Genomic DNA, 13102 nt, shown 5'->3' on the forward strand with positions numbered 1-13102 from the left:
CAGATAGGCCGAGCTAATAGTCTCTTTCAGCCAGCGAGCTATGGTAGTCTTGGAGGCCATATGACTACGCTTGGGGCAACTCCACAGCACAAAAAGATGGTCCGTCACCTGAAACTCATTTGTAACCTCCAGATAATTGAGCAATGCTCTGCGAATGTCCAGCTTCTGCAAGTCTCTAGACAAGGGATCCGAACGGTCTAACTCCGCAAAAGCCGGCAGATCCACCAATTGGTTGACATGAAAAGAAGAAACCACTTTCGGCAGAAAAGAAGGCACTGTCCCTAATGAAACCCCCAACTCTGAAATCCGCAAAAAAGGTTCTTTACAGGAAAGAGCCTGGAGTTCCGACACTCTACGAGCCAATGTAATGGGCACCAGAAAGAATACATTCAAGGTAAGATCTTTCAGAGTCGACCGCTTCAAAGACTCAAAGGGTGCCGAGCATAGGGCTGTAAGGACTAAATTCAGACAAGGATACCTCAGCGGAGGACGCAAGTGTTTTGCTCCCCGTAGGAAATGTGCCACATCTGGATGTGCCGCTAACGTTACGCCTTGTACAGAGCCACGCAAACAACCAAGAGCCGCCACCTGAACTCTGAGGGAACTGCACGACAAGCCCTTGGACAGACCCGCTTGAAGAAAACACAGAATATCAGACACCAAGGCCTGGCTAGGAGCCACCTTTCGGTCCAGACACCAAGACTCAAAAAATCCTCCATACTCTAACATACGCTAGGTTGGTGGTTGTCTTACGCAATCGCAGGAGTGTAGCCACTACGGCTGGAGAATAGCCTTTGCGACTTAACTGTTGCCTTTCAAAAGCCATGCCACTAGACAGAATCGATCGACTCCTTCCAAACAAACGGGCCCTTGATGCAGTAGGTCTGGAAGATCTGGAAACCGCAGCGGTCCCATCACTGCTAGATTGAGAAGGTTCGCAAACCATGGATGCCTCGGCCACTCTGGGGCTACTAGGATGACCTCCGCTGGATGGATCTCTATTCGCCTGAGCACTTTGCCGATCAATGACCAAGGCGGTAAGACGTACAGCAGAACTTCGACGGGCCAGGGCAGAACTAGGGCATCTACCCCTTCCCACTCCCGTCTCTCTGCGACGACCGTAAAAACGCGGCGCTTTGGCATTCCAAAAAGCCGCCATGAGATCCATGCTGGGTCTGCCCCATGCATCACAAATGAGTTGAAAAGCTGCATCCGCCAGTTCCCATTCCCCGGGTTCTAGACGGTGTCGGCTGAGAAAATCTGCCTGCACGTTGTCCACGCCGACGATGTGAGACACCGCTATGCTAAGTTCTGCTCCGCCCAGCTGATCAATTTACGAGCTTCCGCCGCCACTGGTTGACTCCTGGTTCCTCCTTGGCGGTTGATATATGCTACCATGGTCGCATTGTCCGAGAGAACTCTGACTGACCTCCCATGGAGGAGAGGATGGAACGCATGTAGAGCTAACCATACCGTTCTTGTTTCCAGATGATTGATCGACCACTGCGATTCAATGGGAGACCAAAATCACTGCACTGACTTCCCCCGGCAGACCGCCCCCCAACCTGAGAGACTGGCATCCGTGGTGACCACTGTCCAGTCGGACACCTCCAGGGGGACTCCTCAGGATAAATTATCCTGAGGAGTCCAATTGAGACTGGATCACGCTACCTCCATAAGTGGAAGAGGTAGATGAAAAAGTTCGGAGACTGGATTCCATCAGGACAGCAATGCGGATTGTAAAGGCATCATATGAGCAGAAGCCCAGGGTACCAGTTCTAAGGTTGAAGTCATTGAACCAAGAACCTGCAAATAATCCTGAACCCTGAGTGGATGCTTGAGCAATAAGGCTCTCACCTGGCTTTGTAGCTTGAAGATGCAGTCCGTGGTAATGAATACTCTGCCCTGCTGAGTATCAAATAGAGCACCCAAATATTCCAAGGACTGAGTGGGCTGCAGTTGACTTGGTGAAGTTGATCACCCAGCCCAGTGACTGAAGGAGCTGGAGCACCTTGCAAATTGCCACCCAGGCCAGCGGTTCAGATTTCGCTCGAATCAGCCAGTCGTCCAGATAGGAATGCACAAGAAGTCCCTCCCTGCGTAGATGGGCTGCCACCACCACCATTACCTTGGTGAATGTCCTGGGCACCATGGCGAGACCAAAAGGCAGAGCCCGAAATCGATAATGGTGACCCAGGACCAAAAACCGAAGAAACCTCTGGTGATCAGGACGAATGCCGATATGAAAGTACGCTTCCGTGAGATCCAGAGACACCAGAAACTCTCCCTTTCGTACCGAGGCAATAACTGACCGCAGCATTTTCATATGAAAACGTGGCACTCTGAGACATCTGTTTACCTTTTTTAGATCCAGAATGGGACGAAAGGATCCCTCTTTCTTTGGCACGACGAAGTAAATGGAGTACCGACCTTTCCGTCTTGCCTCCGTAGGTACTGGAATGATGGCCCCTAGCTGCAGAAAGCACTGCAAGGTGACCTGGACTGCCTTTAGCTTGGTTTCGTAACCGCAGGGAGAGATGAGAAACCAGCCCCGAGGGCGCTGTGCAAAATCTAAAGCGTAGCCGTCTCTTATCATAGTAAGCACCCACTGGTCCGTTATTTTGGCCCATTCCTCGAAAAACAGGGACAGTCTGCCCCCTACTGCAAGCACAGAGGAATGGACCGGTGCCCCTTCATTGAGCAGACTTGGTTCCCAGAGCAGACTGGGAGCTATCAGGTCTGCCGAAGCGTCGGTCACAAAAGGACCGGGACCAGGACTGTTGCCTATTTGGTGTTGACGAAAAGAAGTACTGGGAGCCCTGGAAGGGCGAAATCTTCAATTCCCTCTGAATCTGGACCATGTCAAAAAGGATCCCCTCGACTTAGGTCTATCTTCTGGTAACCGATGAACCTTGTTCTCCCCTAGAGACTGGATCATATCCTCCAGGTCCTTGCCAAAAAGCAATTTTCCTTTGAAGGGAAGGGATCCCAGCTGCGCCTTAGAGGATACATCCGCAGACCAGTTTTTTAACCATAGGAGTCTTATGGGCTGAGACCGCCAATACCATAGATCTCGCAGACGTCTGCAGCAGATCCTGAAAAGCATCAGCGCAGTATGCCATTGACGCCTCCAAACGGCCAGCCTGGGCGGCTTCCTCATCCGAGAAGCCAGCGTTTGCTTGTAACTGCTGAATCCAGCGGAGGCCCGCCCGTAATGCAAAATTGCTGCAGATAGCAGCCCTAACTCCCAGTGCTGAAATATCAAATATCCTCTTAAGCTGCAACTCCAACTTCCTGTCCTGCAGGTCTTTGAGTGCTGCCGCTCCAGTAACCATGACCGTGGTCTTCTTGGTGACTGCGGAAACCGCCGTGTCCACCTTGGGGACTCAAAGCAGGTCCAAAGCATTCTCCGGCAGAGGATAGAGCACATCCATGGCCTTACTCACCTTCAGGCCAAGATCCGGGGTATCCCATTCCCAGAACAGTAAGTCTGTAGCCAAGAAATGAAAAGGAAAAGCGGTTGCAGGGCCCCTCAGACCCAACAAGACAGGATCCATAGCCCCCAGTTTGGATTCTTCTTCCTCAATGCCCAACTCATCTAGAATAGAAGGAATAAGAGGCCCCAACTCCTCTTTCCTAAAGAGGCGGACCACCTTAGGGTCATCACCATCCGCAACATGCGAACCCCTCGCTGAGCCTTGCTGCTGTAAATCCTTGTTCACATCCACCCCCTGCGGGGGTTTGAACTGAATGTCCGGGTCCCCTGGGTCTGTATCCTGCCCAGAAGTATCAGTATCCATCTCAGGCAGCCCAGTACGGAGAGGACGCTTAGGTTTGGATGGTGCCGAACCCCTCTTAGACCCAGACCACTTCTTAGCATGAGGTTTGGACCCCAGCGAGGCTAATTTTCCTCCAGCCTGTAGCTTTCCAGACTTCCTTGCCGTAAAAGCCTTATGGAGTAACAATACAAACTCCGAAGAAAAGGAGGAGAAGGAGTCAGTAGCCCCCTCGGGGCCATCCTCCGTCACAGGCGAATTAGGCTGGAAAGGTTCCCTTTCTCCTGGAAACCTTGGCTGAGGAGAGAGGCGGAGGTAAAAACCCCTCCCCCATAGCTGCCTGAGTTGCAGGTCTAAATGTCTGCAAAATGGCCTCCGTTCCCGCTCAGCATGGGAACAGATCAGCCCTAGCCTGACCAGAATCAGCTGATTGTAAAGAAACTCGGGCAGATTTCGTTTTATTGATTTTCTGCATTTTCACGGCTCTGGAGGATCCCTCCCGCCGATCAGAGGCCGTCCCGGGATAGACGTGCACGGGCCAAGCCGCACTCGCGACACGAAGGAGACCGCGGCATCAGGAGAGAAGAGAAACTACATAGAAAAAAAACAATAGCAGCAAATTCGGACACCCCCGCACCAAAAACGCGCTGGAACAGGGAGGAGAGAGAGAGAGCCACTGCCGAAAGCTGACAGGAAGTTAAAGATTTTTTTTTTTTTTAAACTTGCCTAGTAGTGGTCCAAGGAGCTGATCCTGCAGGGTGGAGTGAACCGGGCTCCCCGGTGTTGCACTCAGAGCTGCCAAAAGGATATACCGTATTTTTCGCTCCATAAGACGCACCTGACCATTAGACGCACCTAGGATTCAGAGCGGGAAAATAAAAAAAAAATGGTGTGCTAAACCGGCTCTGTTCCTGGGCGTCTGATGGAGCAAATTAGGGGAGGGCATAAAATGTGTTTTTTTTGTCCCCATTTCATTTTCGGGTCTGGGGTGGGCCATTTCTGGCCACTCCCCGGATCAGAAAACTTTTATCATTCTCTTTGTTGGAAAAACAAAAACAAACAAAAAAAAAAAAACCCCCCCGACCATCCCAACCCTTTAAATTTCATTAACTACAAACCCCCACCCTCCTGACCCCCCCTCCCAAGATTTGCCAAATGTCCCTGGTGGTCCAGCGGGGGTCCGGGAGCGATCTCCTGCACTTGGGCCATCGGCTGCCAGTATTCAAAATGGCGCCGATAGCCTTTGCCCTTACTATGTCACAGGGGCTACCGGTGCCATTGGTCGGCCCCTGTCACATGGTAGGAGCAGTGAATACTGGCAGCCGATGGCCCAAGTGCAGATCACTTCTGGACCCCCCCTGTACCACCAGGGACTTTTGGCAAATCTTGGGGGGGTCAGGAGGTGGGGGTTTGTAGTTAGTTGGGTTTTTTTAATATTTGCTCCATTAAGACGCACAGACATTTTCCCCCCACTTTTGGGGGGAAAAAAGTGCGTCTTATGGAGCTAAAAATACGGTAATAGGGCACGCGACCCTGTCTTGCAGCTGCCTCAAAATCAGCAGGGGATAGTCCTCTCAGGACCTGACGACCCCCTGGGAGGCAGAGACCACACTGTTCCTTCAGTAACTTTTTTTTTTTTTTTTAAAGTAACACTTACCAAGCCAAAGGAAAAACTTTAAACTGACTAAAAACTAACAAACTTCATCTCACAGACCAGAATGTAGGTTTTGCATCTCCACCATCTGCTGGAGACAGAGTAATACTGCCGGACTGTAGGTGGCACCATCTTATATATAGGCGGAGTTTGCTTTGAAAACTGCTCTGTCTCCATCTACTGGGGGGGACAAAATCCAGGAGTCTGGATTGATCTGGGTATGTACAGGGAATGTCAGTTTTCTGTTCTCCAAGGCCCTTCTGCATGCGATGCATTGTGCAGTAAAGAATACAGTGTTTTCAACAACAAAATCCCTGCTTTCACTGATCAAGGGACCCCCCCCCAGACTGTGCCCTGACAGGAGTGTACCAACACCAGCTCTAGCACTCTCAGGGCACAGTGTATGCCCACTGCTTTCACATGCCACAAATAGTGGATGCTGAACTTACTGTGTAGATGGCCAACAGTGCTAGTTGATTGTAGGGCCGGCCATTTTTGGGAGCGATTTGCTGAGCCTTCAGATACCAGCTGAGAAGCAACAAGAGGTATGATCAGAGGCAGGGGTGTGCAACACTGTAAAACCATATCAGCACTGAGAAACCTCTTGGTGTGTAGTGAGGCCCTTCTTCACTGGCACTAGACAGCCTCCATACAGATGCCCACCCATCTCCCCACACCAAGAGAAATCTGGGGTATGTAAGCTGAGTAGTATAAAATAAATATTCAGGCATGTTGCTTTGGACTCAGGGTACCCCCTAAACCATGACTGCTAGAAGTTAGAAGGGTTCGAGGAGGGGATGGTCAACTCTACACAGCCTATTTCCTTTAGATTTCTTCTAAATGCCCATTGCATACTGCTGTTTGAGACAGGACACAGGGCAAGATGGCCTAAGCCAGTCTGGCTGCTCTTATGATAGAAATAGAGAAGGGGAGAGGGCTTTATAACATACCTTCGTGCTTTCCCATAATTAGTGCTGTCGCTGGCCTGCTCCCGGTACCTGGCAATGTCTCCCTGGCAGATCATGCACCGCTGAGCACTGATCAGGGCATATTTCACCTAAGAAGACAAATAAGGCAGGTGTGAGGGGCTGGTCAGGCCTGCAGAAGTACTTCATCTGAATACTTTCTGCCGCTCCTCCTCCGGCACTCTCCCCACATTCTCCTATGCCTTCACCAGTAGAGCACTCCACCCTGTCAACAGAACACAACTCTTTCTCAGATCTTCCCAGGCTGCTCTCTGTTCGGCCAAGTGCTGCCAGCCAGAGAAACAAAGTCACAATTAAAATTTCTCACTGTGAACTCCTTAGCCACTGGCAAATAAATTACAACCAAACAATAAGAAGAAAGGGAATTGCACGAAAGTAATAACAGGGATGGGTAAGAAGCAGCAAGGGCAGCCCTTATTCCATGCTCAATACACCCTGGTCTGCCCTCATAAAGAGACAGACTGGGCAGCCGGAGCAGAATATTCTACAGCAGGACCTGGCAGAATGCCATCAGCACCAAGCCAGCAGGAGAACACACTCACAACTTCAAACAGGTAACTCATGAAACAGAGGATACTGCATACCGTCTTCCGCAGGGGTTTACTGCGAATAGCCATTCCATCCATGTAATCCTCCAGCTTAAACTGATAGGTGACCTGCAGCTTCTGAAGCAAAGCATCAAAGAAAGTACTGCCCTGCAGGAGGGAAAACAGAACATGGACCGGTCTCCATTCATTCATGCACAGATCTACAGACCATGGATCACATGGTCACAGTCTCATTCCCGTCACTCCTGTTCCATGCAGTTCAGACACTTAGTGCCATGGGGTGCTGTACTCCCTAGTTTCTCAGCTATCAGGAAAACGGCATTAAGAGCGCAGGTACCATGTGGTTCAAACTTTCTGAGGGCCACGTGGAACCTGTGCTCAAGCCAAGAAGCTGGAGAATAAGGTAGGGGCACATGGAGCAGGAGCATCAGTGACTGACCGGGAAGGGGGGGGAAGTGATGAGAGTGAATACAGGGGACTGATGAAGGTGAGCAGGGGGAGGAGGTCAAAGTGAACAGTGGGGACTGGAAAGCACAAAGCAGAAGAAGGGGAGTTAACATATGTCCTTCCGCTGGATCCAGCGGAAGGACATTTTTCTTCCATTGGGTTCCATGGAGAAAAGTTTGAAAAGCAGTACCATAGCGTTCTTTTGTTTTCAAAGTCCTATATATGGCCTTAATCTTGCCCACTCCGGTTATTACACATCTTCCTCCTCCACCTCTCTGCTGTCATATGCAGTGCTCTGAAATACTACATTACCAATAATTCTGGGTCTCTGCTTGAGGCCCCGTGAACAGCTCGAGACACTGACTTAACCAGATGGCTAACAGCAAATTGGTTGTCTAATCTATAAAAATTGCCAATGAACCTTAAACAAGGAAAAAAGCCTTCCATTTTGAGGGAGGTTAGAGTTGCAGTAAAACAGAGGCGAGGCATAATAAAGTCCTATTGAACTGCCCAGTTAAGATACTAGCCACAAAACTTTAGAGACGGATGAGTCACACTGCACCTCATATGCATTCTCATCACCATAAGAGACTGGCCAAGAAACTGAACAAATGTGGGACTGCAGGAGTTATGAGGTTTGCATATTCAGAGCTATAAAAAGGAACAAAAATTACTGCCCTCTGGACGTCCCCCAGACGACGCTCCCCCACCTCACACCACGTACGTACCTCCTCCAAGAGCTCCAGAAGCTTCCTACGGATTCCTTCCGCACTCTCACCCGCCGGATCCTTCAGAAACTGACGGAACTTCTCAATCACCTGATAGAAGGCGTGTTTCCACAGAATCTGATCCACATTCTGGGAATCTGAGAACTCAATGTCACTTAGGATGCAGCGCTCATACAACTGAAGAAGCTCCGCTCTGCAAAAAAGACAAGACCTAGAGCTGACTGCCGAGAAAGGGAGATACAAAGACCAGGGGATGGGGGACTCCTGGACTTTGTGCATCCCTCCCCCCCCCCCCCCAGTGGATGGTTCCTACCTGAGGAGGGCCATCTTTTCCAGACCCTCAGGGCTGATCCTGTCCCTGGAAAGCAGGTTGCTGAGCTGCAGCTCCTGGTTATCTGCCACCCGCAGGAGACGTCCGAGCTCCTGCTGCTGCAAGGTCCGCACCTGCTGCTCCATCTCCTCGGGACTCAAGGGCTTGCCGGGGAAGTAGTGCCCTGCGGGAGGCGGGTACCCCGGGTAACACGGCCCCATTTGATACTGCATCGAGTAGGCTCCGTAGGGGTACTGGGGCACAGGATTGGAGCCTGGGCTCCTGTGGTAGTAATACGGGTTGTCGGAGCTCTGAAACCTGTAGAAGGGGGCTGGGGTGAGTCGGGGGCAGGGCTGGGAACTCTCTCCCGGTGCCATGGGGCTCGTCTCATCATCTGTATCCAAGAAGTGCAGCGGCTGAGCTGGATTCCTCAGGGCAGGCTTTTGCTCTGGGTTGTTCGGGTCCCAGAGACGGCGGTTGGTGCCCCCCCGGCCTCTTCCCCAAGCTGTCTTGCTGGTGAGCTTTGGTCCTAAGTGGACAGCTTCTGGCACCCCCACCGTGCTGGCGCAGAGATCTGTGTTGGCAGGGAGAATCAGGATCCCACGGCCCCTCCGCCCAGTTTCCACGACCTGGTTGCCGTGGTCTGGGCTCCCCTTCTGCGGGCAGTCGCTGTGGGAAAGGAAGCGAGGGCTGCCATGGTTTTCCTTGATGCTATCCCCTTTGCTGGCTCTGTGCTTATGAGAATAATGGTGCTGCTGCTGCTGCCGCTTCTTGCCTGGGCTCCTGAGAGGCACCGAAGCCTCGGTCAGGGCTCTCTGATCGTCGTCCAGAGAGTCCGTGGAGGAGTCACACATTTGCTTTTTATTGCAGCTCCTCTCTTGCCCCTTCCTGTCCCCCTCAGCCTGCACCAGCCCCTCGCTGCTGTTACTGCCCGCCGAGCTGCTGCTGCAGGTGCGTGCTCGAGTCCTGCGCTTGTCTGAATGGGAGTAACGCTTTGTGGAGACCAGCCTCCTTTGGTCCTTCAGAAACCTCCCCTGATTTGCATCCTCACTGGCTTTTCTGCTCCGGTCTCTCTCCACTCTCCTCCCTTTTTCTCCTTTTACAGATTTACCCCCCTCGCTAGCTGGAGCTCCTTCTCTACCCCTTGGATCTCTGCTGCCGGTGCGGTTCCTTTCTTTGTCACCTACGATTCTCAGCTGCTCTGCTCTCTGGATTAAATCCTCGCCTGTTCCTGGGCCGGCTGGTTCTTTCACCGAGCCCCATAATCGCTTGCCGGGCTCATAAATCTGCCGGTCTGGCTTCTTGACTCTCCTGGTAATCTTGAGGCAGCCAGCTGGCTCTTGACACAAGGGATCATCTTTGTTGGATGTGCCATTCCTTCTAGTGTGACCCTCAGCAGGAGGAGCCGGCTCCTCATCCCGGGACTCCTCGGACTGGTTCCCGTCACTCCCTGAAGTGTCCTGCTTCACTTCCTTCTGTTTGCTTCTCAATCGGGACAGCCGGGGCTTGTAGATCTCCAGATCTGGTCGCCTGTTATCTCTCCGCTGCCTGGGCTCCTTCATCTCCGTCAAATTCTCTGCAAGGAAGAGAAAGAAAAGGAGGGTCAAAACCTCAGGAACGGAGAAGCAGAAAGTAATAGCAAAACCCTTCAGTGGCATCAGGGAATTTGACATTTTACATCATTTGTTATGCTATTTTTACTTTCAGCCCATTATCTATGGACACAGCTTCAGAAAAAGGAGTCCACCTCAAGCAGGCTGAGTGCATTAGGTACCTGTCCTGGGGAGGGAGTCTCTGCAGTGCTACACGAGTGCACGCACAGGTTCTCTGCAAGACCTGGGGATCTGCTGCTTCCAGAGTTCCTTTCAGAATTCTCCAGCCAGTGTTCTAGAGAATTTCCATTATTTGCTCACACTAGGTCTCTTTCAAACCAGAGAGATAAATAACAGAACCTCAGATTTGGATACTCTGTCCATTGGTAAAAATATTTATTCATTAATTGTTAGAATTGCTATCTCACACCTTGATGCTTAATAGTACAAATGTCTGACATCATGCCATACTGGGTCAGATTCTGTGGAACAGAACTGGAAATGGTTACACATCCTCTCTCTGGATGGGATGTGCTGATGTATGAAGTCCCTGAACATAGGATACGTTCACCATGCCTCAGCCACCTCGAGATCAGCAGGAGTTGCCATACTGCTTAACAAACATATCCCACTTACAGTGCACAAGGAGGTTAAAGACTCGGAGGGCAGATATATTATCTTGGTTACTGAATTAAATCAGAATATCACTGTCTATTGTAATGTATACATCCCTAATAATCCACAGCTTAAGTTTTTCCGAGATATAGGGGACCTGATCCCCTATATGGATCGCACTATCATAATCAAGGGGGATTTTAATACCACACGCGACACACAGATGGATAAAGATCCAACCCACCAGCGTGATAGTGTCCAGGATAATGGTATTCTTTTCTTGAAAGGTCTCTACATCTGGTAGACACATGGCGCACTTTACATCCAACCGAAGAGGACTTTACCCACATCTCCCGAACTCACGTCACAGTCTAGATTGGATTATATCCTGCTGAGCGAGCACGCCTTTTCTAAATTACAAGAGGCAGGTAGAGATGCTGTAATTATAATCGGATCATGCCCCGGTATGGGTTACATTAGTGGGGCACCCCACTGACCCTTCAGCGTTTATTTGGCGTGTCCCCTATTACTTATTTATTTAAAAGTATTTGTATACCGTCTTTACAAACAGTGTTTAATCAAAACGGTTTACATAACTAAATAAAAAAACAAATGTAAATAAAGATTTAAATTTAAAAGAACATAAAGATTATCAAATTATAAAAGCAGATGATACTCAGTTTCAAGAATACCTTCGGGGAAAAGTGGAAAGAATAACTACACTTTAATAAGGAACATGTGAATGATCCTATATTATGCTGGTATACCACAAAGGCAGTTCTACGGGGGGATATAATTTCCTATACCGCCAGAAGAAGGAAAATGTTGGACAACAGCTTTTAATGTTAAGCGCTCAACTCCAGCAAGCTAAACATTCTTTTACATTAATACACTCTCGATCCAATAAAGAAAAGTATCTAACAATACAAAACACACTCAACTCATTAATACATCAAAGAGCTAAGAAGAGCCTCCTATACTATCAATATAAACTATTTCAATTTAGTAATAAATCTGGGAAGCTGATGACCAACTTAATTAGGGCACAGTGTGGTCCCTGCTACATTGCAGCCATACAACTTCCATCAGACCGGGTGGTATTTGACATTCCTTCAATTTTACACACAATTCGAGACTATTATTCTCATCTAGACAAGCATTTTACAAAGAGACAGGCGAAAAGAGTGAAACTAGTCAGGAAAAGACAGAAAGGTACCGACACACAGTACTTAGGACTTTACAGTAGATTAGTCTATGAACTCTACACCACAATAAGCATAAATATAATTCTATGTGTAATAAAACTACCCGAATAAGTACCTTGGTACATCTGGTCATGATCTACTTCGCTAAATGACTATGTATATTGATATATTGTAACCGAACCTTTAATGGCACCTGTTAGAATGTACTATAGTACACTTTTATCGACATTAAATATGTGCCTACATGTAAACCATTGCGATGGTATTTAACTTAGCAACGGTATAGAAAAGTGTTTAAATAAATAAGGGTCAGAATCTGGGGACTTAGAGGCTTTGAAACGGTTCCAAACTCAGTTGGAGTTGCCAAGTATCACTCACGAACAACAAAAATGATTAAACCAACCCGTAACGTCAGATGAAGTTAGGAATGTTATAAGGCACACTAAACGTTTTAAGACCCTGGGTCCAGATGGATATACGGCAAAATTCTATCAAAGTTTGGATAACTCGGTTACACCTCTCCTAATGTGCACTTTCAATGAGTTAATTACCCAGGGATCATATCCACCTCATACTAATTGTGCACATATCACGCTCATACCTAAGCCGGGCAAAGACCGGATGCACACTACCTCTTACCAACCCATCTCCTTGCTAAACCTTGCTACCTCTAAGTTCTTGTGGAGGGCGCATATTTCTACCAAGGTGGCTTATCAGTCTCATCTCACACTCTCAGCAACATGTGGGAAATGTAATTTAAAACTGCACCCTTTCAGCAACTGGAAGCCAGTGCAATGAGACCAGTAAAAGACACCCTATCTATCCTGGATTTCTCTCAAACCAGCCATGCAACACTGTTCTGAATTAGTTGTAACTTTTTTTTTTAATCAAGTAATCCCGTAATCTCACTAGCAGACCATTATAGTAATCTAACACCCCCATGATGATAACTAATACCAAAATAAATTGCAACATTATCCAGAAATAGTTTCAACTGTTAAATTCTCTTAAGTCAAATCAAACCAAAATAAGTAAATCCAACTAACTTACCCTCAATCAATGGAGAAATTACTTACCTGATAATTGAGTTTTCCTTAGTGTAGCCAAATGGACTCAGGACCAATGGGATGTATAAAAGCTACTCCCGAACCAGGCGGGAGGCTGCCGTGGCCCAATTAATACTGCCCTTGCAAAGGTTGTGTGTCCTCCCGGGCCTGGACATCCAGGCGGCAGATCCTGGA

At 48.9% G+C, this 13102-nt stretch overlaps 1 protein-coding gene across 3 annotated transcripts in view; it reads right to left on the minus strand.

The window, feature by feature from the left end:
• SMG6 (SMG6 nonsense mediated mRNA decay factor) overlaps positions 1-13102 on the minus strand; it is a 387710-nt gene that overhangs the window by 360250 nt on the left and 14358 nt on the right. For 2 of the 3 annotated variants that reach the window (XM_029611072.1, XM_029611074.1), the window contains exons 2-6: positions 8453-10025; positions 8140-8332; positions 7001-7111; positions 6381-6487; positions 5880-5958 (exon numbers count right to left, since the gene is read on the minus strand). In XM_029611072.1, the coding sequence (XP_029466932.1) occupies positions 5880-5958; positions 6381-6487; positions 7001-7111; positions 8140-8332; positions 8453-10025 (2063 nt within the window). Of the gene's footprint in view, positions 1-5879; positions 5959-6380; positions 6488-7000; positions 7112-8139; positions 8333-8452; positions 10026-10223; positions 10276-13102 lie in introns of those variants that run through there. The other variant, XM_029611073.1, reaches the window with a different exon arrangement.

Source organism: Rhinatrema bivittatum, chromosome 8 (assembly GCF_901001135.1).
Source record: "Rhinatrema bivittatum chromosome 8, aRhiBiv1.1, whole genome shotgun sequence".
Classification (NCBI taxonomy): Eukaryota; Metazoa; Chordata; class Amphibia; order Gymnophiona; family Rhinatrematidae; genus Rhinatrema; species Rhinatrema bivittatum.